This window comes from Microtus ochrogaster, unplaced genomic scaffold, assembly GCF_000317375.1.
Source record: "Microtus ochrogaster isolate Prairie Vole_2 unplaced genomic scaffold, MicOch1.0 UNK14, whole genome shotgun sequence".
Classification (NCBI taxonomy): Eukaryota; Metazoa; Chordata; class Mammalia; order Rodentia; family Cricetidae; genus Microtus; species Microtus ochrogaster.
The window spans coordinates 705,669-716,598 of record NW_004949112.1 but is presented as its reverse complement, the minus strand read 5'-3'; the positions used below and the strand labels follow the sequence as shown (position 1 = coordinate 716,598).

General features: G+C 45.0%; 1 protein-coding gene across 7 annotated transcripts in view; it reads left to right on the top strand.

Annotated features, from left to right (window-relative positions):
• Positions 1 to 10,930, top strand: part of Sergef (secretion regulating guanine nucleotide exchange factor) — a 213,679-nt gene that overhangs the window by 19,350 nt on the left and 183,399 nt on the right. For all 7 annotated transcript variants that reach the window (XM_026789121.1, XM_026789122.1, XM_005366754.3 and 4 more), the window contains 3 exons: positions 2,173 to 2,286; positions 5,062 to 5,118; positions 9,108 to 9,266. In XM_026789121.1, coding sequence (XP_026644922.1) covers positions 2,173 to 2,286; positions 5,062 to 5,118; positions 9,108 to 9,266 — 330 coding nt within the window. The remainder of the gene's footprint in view (positions 1 to 2,172; positions 2,287 to 5,061; positions 5,119 to 9,107; positions 9,267 to 10,930) is intronic.

Here is a 10,930-nt window from a genome sequence, read left to right as displayed (position 1 = left end):
AAAAAAAAACAACAACAAAAAGAAAAAAAGAAAAGAAATCCACAGGGCAATGGGGTTAGAGAGAGGGCTCAGTGGGCCAAGCACTTGCTACACTAGTATGAGGACCTAAGTTCAGTTCCCCAGCACCCTATTAGAGCAAGGCATGGTGTGTATTTGTAATCCTTGTGCTTCTATGCATTAAGTGGCCAGAATCTCCAGAAGCAGACAGGCAGTGAGCCTTGTGTGTATAGCCAGTAGACAAAAGACCTTGTCTTAAGCAGGGTGGGGAGGGACGTGGTTTGACGTTGTTCCTGCCCCCCCTTTTAATTCTTCATATAGAATGTAGACATTCAGTTGTTATGGAAAGCAGTATAGTGGTGCCATATAACTAGCCATAGCTTTTTTTTTTTTTTTTTTTTTGGAGGTAAGTCTCACAATATAGCTCTGGCTGGCCTAGAACTCACTATGTAGACCAGGCTGGACTTGTACTCACAGAGATCTACCTGCCTCTGCCTCTGCCTCTGCCTCTTGAGTGCTGGGATTAAAGATGTGTGCCATCACTCCCAATTTGACAAATAAATTTTATAAAAGGGAAAAAGGAGGGAGAGGTAACGAGATCAGCAGTGTATAGGATGAAAGACACCAGCTGTAACTGACACATACAGCAGCTGAGATAGGAACAGTTCCTCGGGTGTCCATTGACAGGTGAATGGGCAAGCACAATGGGGGCGCACACATGTGTAGTCCCTCATCCCTCCCCCAAGGATAGTATGAGCTTTAAAAGGTACAGAACTGTTGAGAGGCTTCTCCCTAGATGAACATGATGCTGACTGGCATAAGCCAGTCATAGAAAGGACAAATGCTGGCATTCTCTTCATATGAGTAGTCAGAATTAGAGACGCTGAATGGCAGCCCCATGGCAGGGGACCAGGATGGGGAGGGAGTGGGTACAGTCCGCTTCAGTGTTGCAGGATGAAGCAATTTGGAGATGGAAGGATAATGGTTGCATACCACCGTGACTGTGTGGTACAATGGGTTAGACACTTAAATGGTGAAGGTGATATGTTTTACACTGTACATATTTTACAATAAAATATTTCAAAGAGAAGCTGGAGAGACCACTCATTGGTTAAGAGCACTGACTGTAGAGGACCCCACATGATGGCTCACAGTGGTTTGTAACTCCAGTTCCGGGGAATTGACATCCTCTTCTGGTCTCTGTAGAAACCAGGCACACGTGGTGCAGTTATACATGAAGGCCAAACTCTCATACATATAAAATGAAAACTAATATCTGGGGAAATTTTCAAAGAGAATAATTCACTCTTTGAGACATTGTGGACATATCAAGCAGTTGTTGTATGCAGGGAAATTCTGCTCTTGGAGTTTATCTTCTGGTTGTAGTCTTGGTTTATTTCAGGCCTCTCCTGTGCATTATTCTCAGTGAGCATAGCTGCTGCTTCATAAAGCAGGCTTGTCTGTTGCAATCTGAGAGTGCTGGCTGTAGAATGGTCCAGAGGAGCAGACCTTGATGTTGGTTTAGCTGGTGGATCCATGCTGTGCACATCTGACTAACTGCCAAATGCATAGGATTTTATCTGTGCATTTCTGTGGGGTTTGGGATGTGGGTACATAGGTTCAAGCGGCCATTCTACTGAAATAATGACTGCTGTGCTATCTTGAAGTCACAGATACACTTGTATTTGACAATAGAAAATCCAAATTCACCTTGCAACAGAAAGGCACTACCTTGAGTGTCAGCTGAACCCCAGTGTTTTTTCTGCTATTGATTCCCCATGCAACCGTGGCCAAATCACAGTCTCTCTTCTGGACCCTCGATTTCTCATGTAGTGAATGTGGGGTGTGGACTCAGTGGTCTTCAAGCTTCCTTTCAGGTTAGCCATGAGCAAGTCAGCATTCCAGGAGCGTAGCTGTGGGGCAATGCCTGGGACTTTGAGAGGAAGTTTTACTACATTGGAGTTTTCTCGTGCTCTTAGATTGTCTGAAAAGCTGGATTTGTGTTTGGCTCAGAAGTAATTCCTGTGGCAGGTCACAGGCCCTTGAAGCAGCCCCTGTGTAGCACTCACCTTGGCTGCGGTTCCATTGGGAATTTCCCGTAGCAGTGAGGGTCTAACAGCAGTGTAGTTTAACTTGACACACATTTTCTCTTTTCCTTTCGGCTCTGCTGGGAAGTGAGTGGCAGTGTGTTCCAGTGGGGGACTGGCTTGGCATCTTCTGGACAACGCTTGTGTCCTGGGCAGACTCTGCCATTGTTTTTGACAGCAAAGGAACCAAGCAGAGTGACAGGTGAGCTCCTTATTTCTTTATAGTCTTTGATTACTCTTTGTGAGGAAGGAAGTAGACCTTCAGAAGATGGGTAAGTGGAGTTTCCTTCTCTCTCTCAGTATTTTTCTAAACATTTTATTTTGTATGGCTGTCTTCCCTGCATGTATGTCTGTGCATCACTTGCATGCCAGATGCCCAGGGGGGCCAGAAGAGGGTGTTACATCCCTGGAATTGGGGTTAAATACGGTTGTAAGTTGCCACATTGGTGCTGAGAACCAAATTCAGGTCCAGCCAGTACTCATATCTGCTGAGACATCTCTCTAGCCCTAAGCCTTTGGTATTTCTTGATCTTTCTAATGCTCTCTCTTGGTTGGGATGTCAGTATTTTTGTAATTTTTGTGGCCCCAGGAAACTCGCTATCTTTGCCACCAGAGTCTGGGACTTGTTGATTGATAGATGCCTGGCAGGTAAGTGGAGACCAGCAAGGAAGTTCTAGACTGGGTCATAGCTACTTGGAAGCGATGTAGGAGTTTGGAAACAGGATGTCATAATCTAGTGAGTCTGCAAGTCCTGAATCCTAGGTGCAAGTTACCCACAAGGCATCTGGGTGACTGCTCAGAATCAGCCCTGCTGAGTTTCTTGCATGGCCAAGGGGACAGAAATGACCTCAGCGCAGGCAGTTACACTCCACAGAGAAGACATTGGCTGTGCCTCTGTGCCATTTCCTTCTGCCATAAGGGAAGCAGGAATGAGTAAGAATGTAGAGCAGGCATGGTGTCTCCATGTGGAAACACAGTAGGTCATTTGCACTTTGCCCATGGGTCTGCTGGTGTGTCTTATTTTGACTAGTTGATCTATAGGCACCACCCCCTCCTTTCTTTTCTCTTCTTTGTCTTCTACTCTCAGGTCCTCTTCAGCTCTTTGTCTCTGAACTCCACTCTCCTTGTAGGCATTTCTGATTTGTGTATGGTACCATGTCTATCTCTTCTCTTCTCTGTAACTCTGACTCTTAGGCCCAATTCGCTGATGGTTGGCTATAGGAAAACCCTATATGAAGACCTCCAACTCTTCCCGAGCTCTAAACAAGAGAGGCTGGGGGGCGAGCTCTAAACAAGAGAGGCTGGGGGGATGGGTGTCGGGAAAGGATGAGACAGAATAGAGACTGTAGCGATAGTGAGGCACACGTGCGTTGGGATCATTCTGGTGTGTGTGCATATATTTATGAATATACATGTGTTCATGTGACTGTGGAGGCCAGAGGACAGCCTTGGCTCTTGTTCCTTTGGCACTGTCCACTCGTTTTATAAGGCAGGGTCTTTTACAAGCCTGCAGCCCATGGAGTTGCTCATCTGCTCCACTTCCTAACACTGAGATTATAAGTGTGCTTCCATGTCTGCCTTGAAAAGGCTTGAAAATCATAGCCTTCCCTCCCTCCCTCCCTCCTTCCCTCTCTCCCTCCCTTCTTTCTTCCTTTCTCTTTCTGTGTGTGCTTGTATCATGAATACAATGTGTGTGTGTGTGTCTGTCTGTCTGTCTGTGTGTGTCTGTCTGTCTGTCTGTCTGTCTGTCTGTCTGTCACAGGTCTCACTTCCCAGATCTCCTTATTTCAGCAGGATGGTCAGCCCAGCTGACTTGCCCTTGCCCTTGTACCTGTAGACAGGCTCTCAGCTCTGCTGGAAGTGCTCTTCTTTCTCTTTCTTTGGAAAAGCCCTGGGGTTTCCTCAAGGTCTGATTCAGATGTGACTCTCAGTGAAGACTCCCCACCTGGCCTGCATTGCCTTCTCCGTAGCACTGTTTTGCTATGTGTTAATGGTTACCAGTGTCCTCCTATGCTATGGAATGTTGTTCTCTGTATTTTAGTGCAGGGCCAGTAACTGGAAGGCATAACAAAACACTAACTTAAACTGCTAGTTTGGGATCTGGAACGATAGCTCAGAGTTGTCTGGGGAGTTTTCGGATGACCCCGAATGACTCGTCAGCTTTCTGCCCTCATAGTCCAAGGGCATCATTTTGTATTCCTGTCTTCACTTTGCTACCTAGGTATCCCTAAGGCCCAGGACTCCTTGCTGGTAGATATGGCTGGGAACTTCTGCTTTGTTCTATTTATTCCACAAGGCACTTAAAAATGTGAGATGCCTTTTAATTAGTTAGTAAAACAGAAGTTTCTGGAAACAGTTTCAAACTCGACTGTTTTTCTGCAGGCTAGACCATAAATTACCACAGGCTGTCCCAGTTCCTAACAGGATGGTTGGGATTCTGCCATATTGGTGGAAATGATGTAGCTCAGGGAGGTAAATGACTGGACTTGTAGGCCAGAAGCGGGTTCAGAGAACTCTGCTGTGTGCTTTTCCAAGGCCTGGTTTGTGCTTGAGTCCTGCACACATAGGAGCTGAAGGCTTGAATTCTTTTGCCTTCAGCCTTCCTCAGCAGGTAGAGTTCAGAAATACATACATTTCACATGAATGTCTCATGTCTGTGCATCTGTTTCTCTCAGAAACCTGAATTTACACTTACTTGTTTGGTTCCAACTCATTACTTCATGATTCTGCCAGCTTTCCTGCCATTCATGTTTGTACTTTTCCTGTGTGATAATGAACCTGTGCTACTTTATCCTCAATCCATTGACTTGACGTCACTCTCTCCATCCTGCCAACCAGCCTGCCAGTACTGTTGCTCACATTTGCCTGCACTGGGTGGTTTTCCCCGTGCCTAGGTAATGCTGGACCCCGGAGTCCGCTCTCCGTGCAATGTGTTCTAGCCTAAATATAGCTCAGAACAAACGTATTTCCTTTCCAGACCTTGAAAATTCCACATGTGTTGTTGCCGGATCTGACCACTCAGCCGCATTAACAGGTAGGTACCAGCTCTTCAGAGCTGAATGTGCCATTCAGCATCCTGCATGCTATGGTCTCTGAGTGAAGCTGAGACAGCCAGGGAAGGTATAAATTTTGGAGTGACAGTTTTGATATCATTCTTGACATAATTTTACGCAAATTATCTTTTGAGACCATCTCCTCATCAGCAAAGTACTTTATGGGCAGGTGTAAAGGCTGAATTTGATTGTACATATAAAGCACTCCCATCAAGCTGAGGCTCATCGCTCATCATCTGAGTTTTTCCAGTTATACAGGGTGGAAATGATTATCTTCCCCTTGGGGGAGTTGTGATGGGCAAATCATGTGAACAGTATATTTATATATAGCCGTATATTGCTCAGTGATGGGGGGTGTCATTGCCTGAGCATCAGGGAGATACAATCTACTGTACACCTAGGCTGTATGATATGGCTACCATTGTCTATGTCGCTCATTGCTGACCAAGTGTCAGGGAGCAAGTACTTGGCCATATAGCATACCGCTCTGTTATGTTTTTTGCTTTTGAGACAGTCTCACTCTGCAACCCAGGCTGGGTTGATATTCACTGTGTAACCCAGGATGACTTCAAACTTACTGAAATTCTTTTGCCTGAGTTACATGAGGAAAAATACACACACACGCACACACACACACACACACACACACACACACACACACCTGGCCTTAGAACTCCTGATTCTTTTGCTTTCATCTCCCAAGTGTGCTCCACCATGCTCAGCTCTTACATCGTAGTTTTCTGACTCGCCGTCTGTGCTAATGCAATGTAAGTTATCCAGTGGCCGTTCTTCAGGAAGCCATGCATCACTTCCTCATGCAGGAAGGCCTTCCCTTTCCTTTGACCTGGATTGTCATGCCAAGACAGGGTAGGCTTCAGCCTGTACCTCTGAGGAGCTTATCTTTGTTAGACCTCTCACGCAGAGTAGAATGCCTTTCATTTTAAGCAGTATGAGGACTGTCATACTGCTGCGTTTTGTGTGGAAATTCATGTGTGTACATGTCTGTAAACTCACAGCCTAGCATGGTCCAACCGAGCTGACAACTAACTGTTGGCGTTTACAGAGTACCAGAGACAGTGTGAAAGTTTAAATACTTAACAAATTCTGAGCTTCTGATAAGCTATTGTTCAGTGAGTCTAAAACAACTAACCAGCTGACAAGAGAGACATCAATTTGTAGCCTGCATTTCACTTTGGTGGTTGGTAAAAGTGTGGAGTTGAATGCTGGCTCTTGAGTGACTCCCTGCACCAGGTCCCCCTCTTCTCTGGAGACACAGGATTGCAGGTGCTTTGTGCAGCCCACAGCTAGTGATGGCAACTTTATCCTTGTTGGAGTAAGACACATTTATTTTCTACCCTAATTGATTTGAGATGGCTGATGGTGTATAAGCTTAGAAATTATTGAATTAACTGCTAACGTCAAGTTTTAAAAAAGAACAAAGATATGTGATTACTAAATGTATTATTTCCTACATGGCCACTTTTTCCTGTGGTGCCTTTTATACCCAGACTGGATTTTCTTTTTTTTTTTTTTTGATGGAGCTATAATTTATATATGATATTCACCATTTTAAAGTGTCCATTTAATCATTTTTAGTATAGTCACAAAGTGAATTGGCTTTTGATATTTCGAAAGTGAGTTAAAAATCGTCAAGATTAATAGCCCTCCTTTCTCATCTTGCTTGGACTGTTAGCACACTGGATTTTGTTCAGTGTTCTTTAGACCTCTTCTCTGGAGTCCTTGTAGATTATGTAACCATTTGGCATTGCAGCAGAATTTAATTTTACCTGCTGATGCAACAGTGTAACTATCCCCATGTGGAAGACAGTCTGCCTTTCAAAAAGATGGCTTAGATATTCTGAGTCACATTGGCTCCACACTCCTGGCACCTCTGTGGCTCTCCAGCATGTACTGGGTTGATGTTATGTGGGATAAGGGTGTTGTCTCTGCCCTCATGTGACGGATTCTTAGACCTCTGAACTCTGACGAAAGCCCAGTGCACATCATAGACCTGTAGGCTGTCAGTATTTCAGGGCCACCTGTGATGGGAACTGTGTCATAAATATCCTCACCTTAGAGGTAAGGGAATGGGTCATAGTCTGCTGTGTCCTGTGTCCCACATCCAGTGAGCGTCAGGTGGAACTTAGAAATTCCTGAGCTATGGCTGTAATGATCCTGTTTGACCTTTGATCACTTTTAGGGACTATGAGACACTGTAGGGCAAGCAGTGCTGTAAACTTTATAGGGAGCTCACCAAATGAAACAGGCCTGACCCCTTGTCCTTTCACTGGCTGTGAGTCCTTGTTAGCCAGTGATCTGGGAGTCTTTAACATTCCCCAGGCTTGATTAGCTTATCTTTTGGGACAGTTCTGTGAGCCATATTTCAAAAAATGAAACAGGTAAAATTAATATTATTAATGCCTTTTCTTTAGAATATCCAAAATATTATTTAATATAATAAGAACATTACTAATGAAGTATGTTTTTGGTGATAGCTCTGCAGTCTATTGCGTATTCTCATGTGTGCCAGCCACACTGCAGGTGTTGGTGGCTAGTGCTGTTGTTTAGTGCACGTGGAGACTGTCACACTGCCAGGACTGGGGAAGCTTATGGGGGGCTGCGGACTGATGTCTCACAGGCTGAATTACAGCCTTGGCTTCATTTTGTTTGGTTTTCATCTAAAAATTATCTTTGAACTTGAGCACCTTTTAGACAGGCTCGTGTTCTTTGCTTGTCATGGTCACCCACCAGTTGTTTTCTGGTCAGCAGTGATGTTGGTTCTATCTTCCACCCTTTTATGCCAGCAGCCCTCCCTTCCCATATTCAGCTGGTGAAAGCAAGGCTTGGAAAGGAAGTGATTTGTCCAAGGTCAATAGCTAGTTAGCAGATCCAGGAATAGCAGCCGCAGTCACTTGACTCTGCATTGGCTTCCTCCTTCTGTTACATCACTGCCAGTCACTTCTGCCTCTGTCACAGGATTACAGATGAGCTCAGGGGCTGCCCAAATAGGCAGTGGTAACTCACTCTTTTCTGATGGACGGTGGAACTATTTCATTTTGAAAGCTTAAATAGCATATAATTTTTTAACAGTGTATTGTGTAGTCCTCGAGCTAACTATGTAGCCAAAGAATGACCTCAAACTCCTAATCCTTCTGCTTCTGCTTCCGGAGTTCTGGGATTGTAAGTATGCACCATCATATCCAGTTTATGCAGTGCTGGAGATTGTGTATGCCGGTCAATCACTCTGCCAACTGAGCCACATCCCCAAGTAGTGTATCTTCTGATCTGTTATCTTAAAAGTTTAAGGATTTCCTACTTAAGAGAAGGTAATATAGTTTTACATTGAAAAAAAATACAGAAAATTGGCTAATGAGACTTAGTGAGTAAGAGTGCTTGCTGTGCAAGCATGAGAACCTCAATTTGAATCTCAGCATCTCCATAAAAAGCTGTGTTATGTCCACACCTATAACCCTAGCGCTGTATGGAGCGGAGACTTGGAGATTGCTGTGTCTTCCTGGCCAACAGCCAACTCCAACTGCAGTGAGAGAACACCTTGAAGGCATGAGACAGAAAGCAATAGAACAGGACATCTGATGTTCTCTTTCAGGCTCTCTACTCATGCAACTCCTCCATCCTCCAACGTGCACATATACACTCCCCATGATTTATTATGTATGCTTGCATGTATGCACGTGCCTGCGCTTGTGCTTCTACACACACACACACACACACACACACACACACACACACACAGAAAGAGAGATGTATTATATACACTAGACCTTGCATTATGTACAGAATTTTGTAAGTTTTATATTTGATTATGTTCTACATAAATTTTGTATTGTGCATGGCACACTAAATCCTGTGGTGTAAGTAGGAAACCATTCCGTTTTACCCATTTCTTTTTCAGAGTTGTCCCCCACCCTTCTGGGTCATGTTCCTCATCTCCCATTCTCCTCTGTTTCAGATACAGGAGAACTGTATGTCTGGGGCCGGAACAAGCATGGACAACTGGCTTCCCTGGCTGCATTCCTTCTTCTGCCCCAGAGAATAGATGCACGATGCTTTCAGAATGAAAAACTCACTGCTGTCTGGAGTGGCTGGACACACCTGGTTGCTCAGACAGGTAAGGGTGTGGCAGAAAATTTGGGGTTGGAAAGAGCAGTTGTCCAGACCCTCACGAGTTAAGGAGGGGGTGGTGGACTTTAAATATTGGAAAGTGGAGGATTTGGTATCTCCTGCCATCAGCCAGATGTTGCTTTTCCTCTCTGGATTACACCTGGAAATGCAAGACTGGATTGGTGAGCTCATTCTGCTCCTAAGAGACCTGGATGTTTTGAGAGGACATCCATAACAGCCAATACAACCTAAAGGTTGGTCCAGGTACTGGTGAGTTCTTGCCTGGCCATGGCTGAAGAGATGGCTTTATTTTTATTCCCACCTGATCTGAGTTAAAACATCAGAAAGTATTGGTAAATATTTGAAATTGAGTTGATAGCTGGTGTGACATTCTGATTTAAACCCCAGTTTGACTATGATGCACTGTGTGCATTGATTGAGTCCTTGTGTTTCTCAGGACCACCAACACGCCTGGAGCTCTGGGCATCTTCACCTTTCCTTGAGTTGGTTTTCATCTCTTCCTTAGGTCAGGTCTTTCTTGGCTATTATGTTCCTTTCTTCTTGGATTTTGGTTTTTCATGGCCTCTCACTCCTGCTATCTAGCAGTCCCCACTGATCTACAGTTTCTCAGACAGTTTGATACCATGTCAAGGCCTTCTGAACTTCAGGGCTTCTCAGGAGTTCTCAGGCCCCAAATCCCTGTTGACCACTTTTCTAGAACTTTCCAGCTCTCAGGTTTCTCTCATAGCTTCAGCTCTCTTCAGTAAGTCACACATGCCATGTGCATTTGTCCTTACATTTTTGTGAGCACTCGTGTCTGTGATGCTTTTCGTTGATCTTTTCAAAATGTTAGCAATCATTTCAAAATGGTGGCCTGCCTAAGGAAGACACACAGTAACCTTCATGTTGTCAGGTGAGGGGATGCTCTTAGGAAGATTATCCATTTGAAAGAAAGTTGTTTCTTTCCTCAAAGAGCTTCAGGTTTCTTAAACATAGGGATAGAAAACTTCATCTGTCTTTCCATCTGTCCGTCCATCCATCCATCCATCCATCCATCCATCCATCCATCCATCCATCCGTCCATCCATCCCTGTTTGTTCATCATCCAACCATCCACCCTTAAGTGTCTGTTTATGTGCCCTTAAGGAGCCCTTTAGGAGAGGCAGACCCATATCAGAGAATTCAGCACCGTTACAGTATGAGACATGTAGGCACAGAGCCAAGTGTGCAAGACAGTGAGTGACGGCAGACTGAGTGATTAGGTGTTAACAGGTGGGCAGCTCACGAGTAGTCGTGAAACGGTACAGTACAGCAAACCACTCTTGCTACCATACAGGAGTGAGTCTGTGAGTAATCCCTGTGCCTGCTTAAGTGGCTGACTGTGAGAGACAGAAGTGGTGCTTGTTTGAAGCGCTGTAGCGGAGTGGACCTCAGGCTGGGTGCCAGCACTGAGTCACTCCAGCTGCACTGAGTCACTCCAGCTGCACTGAGTCACTGCAGCTGCACTGAGTCACTGCAGCTGCACTGAGTCACTCCAGCTGCACTGAGTCACTGCAGCTGCTTGAAGTCTCAGCTCTATGTTTTCACCTCCACTGGAGAGCATGACTTTATGTTTTCACCCCCACTGGAGAGCATGACTTTATGTTTTCACCTCCACTGGAGAGCATGACT